The 12,037-nt window shown below is 39.1% G+C and overlaps 1 protein-coding gene across 3 annotated transcripts in view; it reads right to left on the bottom strand.

Moving 5' to 3' along the window:
• Positions 1-8,506, bottom strand: part of HSF2 (heat shock transcription factor 2) — a 44,298-nt gene extending 35,792 nt beyond the window's left edge. For all 3 annotated transcript variants that reach the window (XM_027848593.1, XM_027848594.1, XM_027848595.1), the window contains exon 1: positions 8,321-8,506. In XM_027848593.1, the coding sequence (XP_027704394.1) occupies positions 8,321-8,413 (93 nt within the window). In that variant the 5' untranslated portion in view covers positions 8,414-8,506. The remainder of the gene's footprint in view (positions 1-8,320) is intronic.
• Between the last annotated feature and the right edge of the window lie 3,531 nt (positions 8,507-12,037).

Here is a 12,037-nt window from a genome sequence, read left to right as displayed (position 1 = left end):
TGCATTAATTCTACCTGTACAATGAGAATCTTGCACAAAAACTACTAGATTTCTACCATACTTTGCTTCAATAGGATGGTTGGAAGAAAAAATGTTCAAGTCACTTTGTAATCCTAAACCCTTATAATAGTAAGGGATGATAACCATATGATTAATTCAGTAAGATTCTAGAGCGAACACTCAGATATTCACATAGCAAGTGAAGCTGGCATAAAAATTAAACACTTATTTGAAATATACTAAATGAAATCAAACCAAGAATGGTTTCTAGAACAATATGACAAACATGTGGACAGATAAAAAGCTTTTTAAAGGGATCATTTAAATATATATTTCTTTGAGCATAAGCCTTACCATCACTTTGTAAAAGATTTGATCATCATCAAGGGAATGTGCCCAGGCTGACCTCCCCTCCTTTCCCTATTTACCCCAAGCTATTTTTGCTCAACAAACTTGTCTTGGCAACTTGTTGGCTACATGTTTTCAGACACAGCTCTGGGAAGCTAGGAATAAACCAGCTTTGGAACAGTTCTCTACCACAAAATCTATCCAGTTTGTTTCTTTAAGTACTTGGAAAAGCCATCTTATTATTCGTAACAGAGTAGAAGAAACAGACAAAGGTATGATTAGATTTCCAATTAAAGTTTAGGATGGATAAAAGACATTTTCCACAAGTATAAAAGCTTTTTGAATGAATGATTATCTGATTCCAAAAACAGCTGCTATTTCTAAAAAGGCCTTAATAAGATTTCCACTCAGCATAAATGCTGAGCTGCAACACTAAACAGAACAAACAAGCATAAAGGGAACCAGAAACACATAACAAGCAACAGCATCTTCAAACGGCAATTTAAAAGATGTGGTAGTGTCTTGTTTTTGCTTTTCCAGCTATCATTAGCTAACTAAAGTTTTCATACTAAGTACTAACACAATGTTCATACTAAGTGCTAACACAGTTAGCATATGGAGGTTATGATAACAGCAATGGGAACTTAACATGACTGAGTTTTTATTTTCACCCCTTCAGGAGCGTTGCCAAATTTCAACCCGTCTTGTGTTCCTATTTGAAAATAAGGATCATGATGAACAATCATTTTCCATAACCAGTTTAAAAAGCAGAGTTACATTTTTCATGACTATAGTCTTAAGCATCCAATTGGTGTTACCTGACATAGAATTTTACATAAACAATACCATCGGTATGAAACTGAACTTTTCCTCATTTAAAAGGATATTCTGAGTTGAAGGTTCCATGCCCATTTTCCAATTTCTATCACTAAGACTATTAATGGCATATAATATTAATGATCAGGGTATCATTATGGGGTAGTCTCATTTTAGATAAACTCATCAAGATGTAAGTACATTTCCTCATTTCATTCAACCCAGGCAAAAATCCTTAGAAAGATAATGTCAATAAAAAATGGTGGTTAATGTTTGCAAGTTCACAGTTAAAGTATATATGTATGTATGTGTGTGTGTGTGTGTATCTGTACAATGCCTGGCATATAGCAGGCATCATATAAATGCTTATTCCTTTCCCCTAAAGAAATACCTAAACTACTACAATAGTTTTTCCATTTGGTTTCCTGCCTCCAGGGCTACCTGATTTATCTTTTCTATTTTCAGCATGTTAGTCTCCCTTGTTCTTAACATTCCCATCCAGAAATTATCTTATGTATACGCCACTTATATGTCTACATATTGTCTCCCTCATAGAATAAGAAGCTCCTTGGGAACAGAGGATGTTTCATTTTTGTCCACTATCCTTAGAATACCAGGAAACAGGTATAAAGTTTAAGGTACGTATATTTTTAATTTTGTCATTGTTCAGTCATGTCCAACTCTTTGTGATTCCTTTTGGCAAAGATACTGGAGTGGTTTGCCATTTCCTTCTCCAACTCACTTTACAAATAAAGAACTGAGGCAAACAGGGCTAAGTGACTTGACTAGGGTCACACAGCTAGTAAGTGTCTGAGGGCAAATTTGAATTCAAGAAGACGAGTCTTCCTGACTTCTGGCACTCCATCTACTAAACCACCTAGAGAACTGTGAATAGGTTGTAATTCTACCAAAGTCTCTACCAAAAGCACACAAATGAAATTTTAAGGACAGAAGAAATCTTTGGGAAAGAGATTATCTGTATTCCAAGAAAAAAAAATTAAATAAGAGTTCTATAAAATTCTGATGTTAGCAACATGTTCTATTTAAAATATTAAAAAAATTATTATTAAACTACTTATAATGTGAGGAAAATTTTCCAATATGATAAAAAGCTTTATTTCCTCTATTTTGGCCCAACTTGCTTTCTAAATTGGCTGATCCGCACTTAAGAGTTCTGTCAACATATTTCAAGTCCAAGAGCTGTTGTTGCCAAATGAGTTGGGTGTTTTGGTTTTTTTGGTTATCCTGGCTCATTTTAATTTTTAAATTCTGAGCTTAAATACCAAATAAAATGATAGAATAGAAAATGAATTTACATAAAACCAAGAATATTACATACAGTTTGCCTTTCAAGTATACAATAAGTTCAACATTTAACTTTCAAAGCTGTTCTGAAACTGTTTCTGGCCTTCATTTTTTTTTCTTTTGTGCATTATAAAAAATGCTCAAATGCTTCTCTTTCTTTTCTTTTTTGGAGTGGAAGAGGAGAGCAAAACAGTCAGCCTTCTTTTCCCTTATTTCTCCTTCTCCATTATAAACAAAAACTCTAAACACTCATATATTCTAATCTCTTCTTGCACAGATAAGGAAAATGAGGTCCAGTGTAGAAAGTAACTTGTATACTTTCTACAAACTACTGCAAAGTAACTTGCAAGACAAGTCAGTGGCACAGCTGCAATCCAATTTGGGTCTTCTGATTCCAGGGGAGTTCCTTCTATTATATCAAATGTCTCAACAACAAGAAAAATCTCCAAATAATAAATAACAATATAATAATCAGAGGCAACCTAGTGGCCCAGTAGACAGAAAGCAGACCTTCAGCCTTTAAGAGACCTTGAGATTTTGATTCAATAAACTGCTCCTGGTCAAGACTTCAAGTATGAAAGCATTTTAAATTTTAATGTTTTAAGGAAAAAATACTAAGACACTAATTTTATAGATGAAACAATAAATTTGAATGTTAAGAAATCATGAAGATATTTGGTATATTTGGGTAATTATTCAACATTTAGACTGTCAAAATATTTTTCCAAATGGGAATAAAGAACCTACAGTCACCAAAAAATGATACATTATTTTCATGTTACTACTACATACTAGAAAGGATGATAAAAGCACTTCTTTCTTTAGTTCTAATACCATATAACCTTAAGAGGTTCACATAATCTCTGTTTCCTCATCTTTAAAATAAAGAGATCATAATATGATTTGCTGCTGTAAAGAATTCTGTGTTCTTAAGAGGCAGGTAAGGACAGTCATCCTAATACCCATTTTGTCAGCAAAAATTTGGACAGACTAAATTGTATGCTTTTTATGAGCATTTATCAAGGACCTACTTTGTGCTGCTACCACAGAGGATACAAAGATCAGAAGAAAAAAGAAAACTCCTCAAAATGCTTGACCTCAAGGAGGTTACTTTCCACAGAATGAAAGAACACAAAAGAAAAATAAGTACAAAGTAAATTCCCAAGGTAATTAGTGGTGGAGGGAGAGACATAAACAGCTGGTGGAGGGAGGGAGAGAGGGGTGAAGAAGAGTAGTCAGGGAAGGATTCAGTCACACAGTATAGGAGGTATACTTGAACTGAGTTTTGAAAACACTAGGGATTCTAAGAGTCAAGAAAGAAGACAGTGTATTCCAAACAGTGACAGCCTATGCAAAGATAGGAAGATAGAAGGTAAAGCTCTGTACTGGGCTATAGAATGTGTGAAGAGGAGTAATGTGCAAATAAGCCGGGAAAACAGGGCTAGTGTCAGATTAAATGTTAATAAAAGGCAAACAGAAAAATTTTTATTTTATTGTTGAGGCAGTAAGAAGCCACTAGTGCTTTTGAAACAGCAGAGTAACATGGTCATAGAATCACAAACTTAGAGCTGGAAGGGTCTATTATAAAGGCCATCTAGTCCTACAAACTCCTCACTTCATAGAAGAGGCCCACAAAAGTAAAACCATTTGCCAAAAATCTCAGTTAATCAGTAAGAAAGCTAGTATGCGAAACCAGGTCTTCTTACTCCAAATTCAATATTCTTTCCACTGTACCACACAGTCTCCCAGACCATCACTTTGGTAGCTATTGACCAGCTATTAATTTGGCAGCTATTGATTGAAGATGGGGAAAACTTGAGGCTGGGAAATCAATTAGGAAACTTTATCTAACCGAGGGATACCTGAATTCGAGTGGTGGTCTTAGGGAGTGGAAAGAAGGGAATGGATTCAAGAAATGTAAAGGTAAACCTAATGAGACTTGGCAAGTAATTGACTAGATGAGGGGAAGTTAAGTCTGGGATAACTCCTATACTGTAAACATGGGTGACTAGAGGTAGTAATGCCCTGAACATAAAAGGGAGAAGTTTAGAGAAAAAAGAAGGAAACGAGCATTTATAAATCACTGATTATGTGCAGGCTCTACGCTAAGTGCTTTACAAACACTGATTTAATAATGAATTCCATTTTGGACATGGTGAGTATGAGATGATTATGAAGCACAAAGTAAGCAACGTCCAATAGGCCAGGAGGAAACGTTGGATCCGAAACCTAACAAAGGCACTTAAAAGGCTGTAGAATGATAAAGAAAAATGCTAAATGAATCAATGGTGTCTACTAAGATCACTGAGAAAGAAGTATAGAAAGAGAGAAGGCAAGGGATAGAGCCTTCCTCTAAGTACACCTACAGTTAAGGGGTGGTACATGAATGATAATCTAACAAAGGGTAATGAAGAGGGCCGTAGAGGCAGGAAAACTAAGAGAGCAATATCAGAAAAACGAAGAGATGAGTCAAGGATTTTGTAGAATATTGAAGAGAGGTCGAAGAAATGGCCATTAGATTTTTTACTGACCCAAGGTCACTTAGTTACTAAATAGATACTAAGAGTCTATTATGTGAAAAGCATTAAGGTAGGTTGTAGGGGATACAAAAAAACGACCCCTATGAGAGATTAAGAAAAAAAAAAGAATTTACTAGGGAATCTAGTTCCCTTCATGGTTAAGCTTAAGTGCCACCTCCTATGAGCCTTCTTTCCCAATTTTTTCAGTTGTGGATTCTCCCCACCACCCAAAATTACTATGGATAAATGTTGTATTTACTTATTTACGTACCTGTTGTTCCCCAAAGAAAGAAAGCATGTTGGGACTGGGACAGTTTCATTTTTGTCCTCATACCTCCAGGGTATGGCCTACATTATGCCCTTAGTAAATGTTTACTGGATTGAACTGAATTCTGGATCTCTGTCCAACCATTAGCACATACTGTTCCCTTTTATTGGTCTCGGCTACCATTCTTCCAAACAACAGCATCACTTTCAGACTAGTTGTCAAGTGATAGATCAATACCAATTCAACATTGGTAGCTTGAATGGTACTAAACTTGTACCTGGTATAGTATAATAGAAAGGACACTACAGAAAACACAGAGATCTAGATTCTAGTTCCACCCATGCCTAATCGTGTAACATGGGGCAAGTGGCATTTTTGTAGCAAAAGCATTATATATGGAATTATAGGACCTGGATTAAAATCTGTGCTCTCCTATTTAATAATTGTGAAACTGTGGGCAAATCACTTAATTGACTAACTTGTTTTGGCCTTAATTTCCTAGTTTTAAGATGAAGGCGTTGGACTAGATGACCTCTAAAATTCCTTCCACTTTTACATCATACCATCTTAAGTCACTCAACCTTTCAGGGCTTCTGTTCATTCATCTGCAAAATAAACAAAGTGTACTCTAAGATCTTTAAGGTTCACTTCTAGCTCCAAAATGCTGATTCTATCATTCTTCTCCACCCCAATTTAAACTGACTATTCCTTCACAGAAAGCAATCACAGGACTTAATGTACCAATATAAAATGATGGTTCTGAAAGGATTTGTTTATTTAGCATTCTATGATGACCTTTAAGGACTATAAACTACTCAACACTACAACAAATATTTAAGCACAGATTTTTCTTATGCTGGGTGAAAATACAAAAAGTCAGTCTCACCTCAAATATCTTTCAACCTAATAAGATACAGAGATGAATAACTTCAACGTAAAGAGAAACTAAGTGTATAGGAGAAATAAGAACACAGTGCTAAGAGGCTGTAGAGGCATTTTGGGACAATGGAGAGAGCACTGGATCTGCAATCAAAAGTTCTGGATCAGAATCCTGCCTCTGGCACTTATCATCTCCGAGACTTTGAGCAAGATATTTAAATTAGGCTTCAGTCTCCCCACCTGTAAAATGTAAAGGGGAGGGGGAGAAATGACAGGATAACTTCTAAGGTTTCTTCCATCTTCAAATTTATGATCTCTAAGAAAGGGAACATTATATTTGAATAGGATAAAAAGATGCATCAAAACAAGGACTTACCCCTTCCACTGAGTAACTACATCTAATACAGAGGATACATGTGTAGTTTATCTACATCTTGAAGATGATATGGTACTCGTTTCCCTTTCACAGTTTTGCAATGGCCTCACTGTTTGCATTTAGTTGGCATAGGATTAATGAGCTACACTATTTATATAGGTTTTAAGGTTTGCAAAATACTTTACATATATTAGCTCATTAGATGCAGCTAAGTGGTGAAATAGATGGTATTGTGCCTGGAGTCAGAAGACCTGAGTTTAAATTCTACTTCAGGCACTTACTAGCTATGTGACTCTGGGCAAGTCACTTAAACTCTGTTTGCCTCAGTTTCCTCCACTGTAAAATAAGGAAAATAGCAACTGCACCTCTGAAGAGTTGCTGTGAGGAGCACAGAAAACATTTGTAAAGCTCTTCACAGTACCTGGCAGACAGCATACTATATAAATGCATATTCCTTTCTCCTCTTCATTTAAGTCTCACAACATAAATAATGATTCCATTTTGTAAGATCAAAAAACCAAGGCTTGAAGTGGCTAAATGGGGTCACTCAAAATTAAGTGTCAGCAACTTAATTCAAACCCCTGTCCCTCCTTTCCATTATACAAAGATTCATTCAAACTAGAAGGGACCCCGGAGACCAGCTAGTCAAATACTTCCATTTCCCTGATGAGAAAACTGAGGCCACAGAAGGTTATGTGATTTGCCTAAAGTAATGGAACTAAAGGCCGGCAGGGGAAAGAGCACATGGTTAGAGGACATGGGTTCAAATCCTGACTCCAATACTACTATTTGTGTGACCTTGGGGAAGTCTAGGTCTCTCAATTCTCTGCCCAGGGTGGCTCTTTCCATTACATCACTCTGCTGGGTCACTGATTTATGAAATTCCCTCATCTGTTCTAGCTCATTGCTTAATTACGGCCTACTATGATAAAGCTAAGAATCATTAAAACACATACACACACTCACGCACACAACCTGTTCAGTGGTCCCAAATCTCGAGCTAATTTTCCTTTTTCTGGCCAACAATTTGATTTTTACAGTAAATTATCATGCAGCGATTAGGATCTGAACACTTCTCTACTCTCCACCCCCACTCCCTCCACCCCGATCTTCATAACCATCCCGGATGCAAACGCTTTTTAAAATTTTTTTTTTTAATGAGAAAGGGGCGTGTAGCGATGGACTTCTTTGGAACGACGGCAGTGTGCAAGATCTCAGCTGGCGGAAAACCGCAGAACCCCGGGATCTGGGCCCGCCCCCCTCCCCCCACCTCCCACCTCAGGAACGGGAGGCTGGAGGAGCACGCAGAGAGAGAGCCGTTCTTGACACCGGCCTTCCCTCGCGGGGCTCGGTGATGGTTGTCTGTGTGTGTCACCCCCCTCACACCCAATCGCTCACCACCCCCAGGGCTAGCTGCAGAGAGCCGGTGCTGCCCTCGCAGCTGACCGGGCCCGGCAGGCAGCAGGTGCGTGCCCAGCTCAGTGAACCGCGGCTCCCTCCTCGCCTTCCCCTCCCCGGGGCTGGTGGGCAGAGGAGGCCGCTGGGCGCGTAGCCCGCAGCAGCGTCCCGGATTCCCAAAGCACGTTCTCCCGGGGCCGCCAGGAAGAACAATACTGGGGGGATCAAGAGGAGGGAGGGGGGACCCGTCTCCGGGGAGCGCCCGGAAGGATACGGTGGAGGTAGAGGGGCATGGGTGATACGACATGCCTCCCCAGCCCCGGCAGGCCTCGGCAGGGGATCGGGGGCGGGGGAAGGCGGTGCATTAGGGGAAGGGAAACAGAGGAAATCGGAGGCCGCCGGCCGCAGTACCTGGCTCCAGGTGATGAACTCGTTGGTGTGGGCCTCCTCCACCAGCGTCCACAGCTTACTGAGAAAAGCCGGCACGTTGGAACTCTGCTTCATTGTTACAACTCCGGAAGATTCTGAAATCTACTCTCGAACTGGGTGGCTGTAGCCGCACCGACAGAGGAGGAGGCAGCAGCTACCCCCCCCCAGAGCACCCACAACGCAGGCGCGCCACCAGGAGTGCCAGCGCCCCCGCCCCCCTCCGGGCCCCTCCTCCCCACCCCAAACTCTCGAGTAGCTAGGAAGGGCACTGCGACTACGCAGGACCACCGGGCCAGGCCACACGTGACGGAAGTCTCTCTGGGCCCCGCCCTCGCTTGTCATTCCTATTCTTAGCCAATCAGCTGTCGAGGGCTCTTTGTTTGGGGGGAAAGGATTGGATACTGGAGATGAAGAAGGCGGTCCCTTCCTCCCCCTCTTTATATAACGCCTCTCCCTTTTTCTTCAGCCTTAGACGTGTGCTAATTTTTAACATTGTAACTACTGAGTATCCTTGGAGCTTTACTCCGGGATTCTGGAGTTTAGGGAAGCTTCAGTTGGGGTTGCTGGTGGAAAAAAACCAACGACATAATGAAAAAAGAGTGATTAATACCAATCCAGAGTCCAAGTAGAAAGGGGAAAGATTACCTTCCCAGGCTCCAGCACAGTATGTCCAGTGCCACACTGAAGTTAACTGTGAAGACTTAAAAACATCCAGGGACATAGAAGCTGTTATTTAAGATGAAGTTAGACCCTGTAGAAAACAGGGGAGACTTTCTTCTTTTGACGTCTGTACATGAAGAGTTTGAAAAATATAAAGAAAGCTCCTGGCTTCTTTTAAATACCAACAAAAATCCCACTTCCTACGGGGAGGCTTCCTCAGCCCCTTTAATTACACTCTCTTCCCTCTTAATCATTTTCTATTTATCCACTAGCTAGTGGTGTATATGTTTGTTATCTTGTCTCCCCTCCACCTCTCATTCCCCCCAGGCCATAGATTGTAAACTTGAGGGCTGGGGCTGTTCTGTCTGTTTGCATCCCCTGAGCTTAGCTCGGTGCCTAGCGTTTAGTAGGAGCTTAATAAATGTTTCTTGAATAAAAAGTCTTGACCATTTAAACTGTATTTGCCGAATCATAAATAAGAACCCCAGACTAACCCTCTTCATTTTGCAGGATTTGTTCACAGACGTTGAAGGGGTGGGTGGGGTGTATCTTTTTGAAAGGGGCAGCTGAACTGTTTTAATTCCTCATTATCTTGAATGCGATGTGTTCCTTAACCATTCAGCAAAGTGTAGCTAATAATAACTGCTTGACCTAATTAGCCTGGGTGTGGTGTGAAGAGACAGTTGTGAAACTTTTCATTCATAAGATCATAGAGCTAAAATTGGAAGGGACGTCAGACACCTTCAGTTCAACCCCATCTTTTTCCAGAGGAGGAAACCGAGGACCAAGGAGTGTAAATGATGTGCCCAAGGATACACAATAGTAGGTGTCGAGGTGGAATTTCAACCCAGGTCCTCAGACTCCAAAATAAGCATCTATTAAGCACCTGCTACGTATGAGTTGGTATTATCATTCTGCAAAAAAATAAATACAAAGACGCTACTAATTGGGGAAACAAGGATTAAATTTTAAAAGAATCCAGGGAGTCTATGAATTTCAGATGAGCCAAGACTACATTGTAGATATGGTGGAGGAGGAGAAGAGGGAGATATCATCTGTGCAAAAAGTAGGGAGATGGGAGATGTAATATTACCCAGCACAAACAGCACCGCTTTGAGTAACTGGCCAACAAGGGCTACATAAATCCTAGGTCTTAAAATAATGTTATAGGTAATTGCACATAGCGTTCAAAGTTGTGTGTGTATGTGTATGTGTTTGTTTTTTAGCAGTATGGGTCCTATTATAATACAGGGACCAAGTAGGCGGGCACGGGAATTAGGGATTCTGCACAGAGTAGTATGGACTAGGTGGAGGATAGAATTTTCTGATATTTTCGACTCCTCTCCCCAAGAGGTCTAGGTCAAATAGCAATGAGAATTCTGTTTGAGAGACACTTGGAAGTGATATCTGGGCTGGGATAGTGTTTTAACTATTTTTCTCCCTGCTTTTCTCCTTCCCCCTTCTCTCAGGCTGATATGCTCTGCTTTGCTCTTATTGCCCTCTAACCTTTTCTTTCTCCCTCTTTTCTTTAGCTTCCTGGCTTTATCCCTGTTCCTTTTACCATTTTTCATGTTTCTATCTATGGGCCAGTTGTCAGCCTCCTGTGATCCTTGGAGTGAGTGGGGTGGGGATTTTGTTAAAATGTGAGCTCCTTGAAGACAGGGACTGTTTTTGCTTTTCTTTGTGTACTCGGTATCTAGCACATCTTATTTGTTGATTTACCAACTGCTACAGCCTAGAATGAGATGGAAGTTCCTTTTATAACATACAAATCAGTTATACTAGGATAGTTTTGTTTAGACATTAAAAATCTGATCTAATGGAAAGAGAACCAAATGAAGTTGTCAAGTTCCTTTTCTATAAATTAATGAGGTAACCTTCAACATACCACTTAATTTTTTCTGGGCCATGAGTTTCATAATCCATAAAATATGAATAATGATAACCAGTTCTTATATCACAGGGGTGTTAGCAAGATTGAATGTGATAATAGGTAGGAAAATTACAGATATGAAATGTTATTTAAGCCACCCAGTATGTGAAAAAGATGGATTTTCACTATAAAGGCAATTAGAGGGTGATTCTTTAAAAATAATCAGCAAATGATTTCTACTTTTAATTATTTAGGTTACAAAAATTTGATTTATACAGCTCTTCAGGAATATTTCATTCTTAAAATGAGATATGCCTTGTTTAATTTTTTTCTTCTAAGGTAAATAACCACAAAAATATTCAAATAAAATAAAACCATACATAAAACCACAAATTCCAAGCTACGGTTTGTGAAAAAAATATTGTTGTATGTTAACTTTAACAGAATTAATATTAATATAACATAATTAAAATATAATATTAACTATCCTATTTGCTTCTGAATCTAAAGTTTTTTTGTGTGTTGGGTTTTTTTGGTGTATGCATGTTGTCAGATTTTGTTCCTTTTTTTTTTTAAGTCCATCAACTGGGGAAAGGCTAAACAAACTCCTGCATGAATGTAATGGAATATAACTGTACTATGTGAAATGATGTGTGTGATGAATACAGAGAATCATCAAAAGACATATATGAACTAATGCAAAGTGAAGTAAGCAGAATCAAGAAAGCAAAATACACAGTGAAATCTTGTTGTTCAGTGGTATCCAACTATTCATGGCCCCATGGCTCATAACATACCAGGCCAGGGGCAACTAGGTGGCACAGTGGATAGAGCATACTCCATGCAGTCAGGAGGATCTGAGTTCAAATCCAGTCTTTGACACATAACACTTACTAGTTGTGTGATTCTGGGCAAGTCACTTAACCCCAATTGCCTCACCTCCCTCAAAAAAAAAAATAATAATAATACACCAGGCCTTCTATCCTTCACTGTCTTTTGAAGTCTATCCAAGTTCATGTTCATTGTTTCCATGATACTATCTATCCTCCTCATCCTCTACTGTTCCTTCTTTTTTTAATTTTTAATTTTTTATTAATTAATTTTTAATTTTCAACATTCACTTCCATAAGCTATTGAGTTTTAAATTTTCCTGTCCTCCCTCCCCA

Source organism: Vombatus ursinus, unplaced genomic scaffold (assembly GCF_900497805.2).
Source record: "Vombatus ursinus unplaced genomic scaffold, bare-nosed wombat genome assembly UNPS02006779.1, whole genome shotgun sequence".
In the NCBI taxonomy this organism is placed as follows: Eukaryota; Metazoa; Chordata; class Mammalia; order Diprotodontia; family Vombatidae; genus Vombatus; species Vombatus ursinus.
This window is presented reverse-complemented; position numbering and strand designations above follow the sequence as displayed.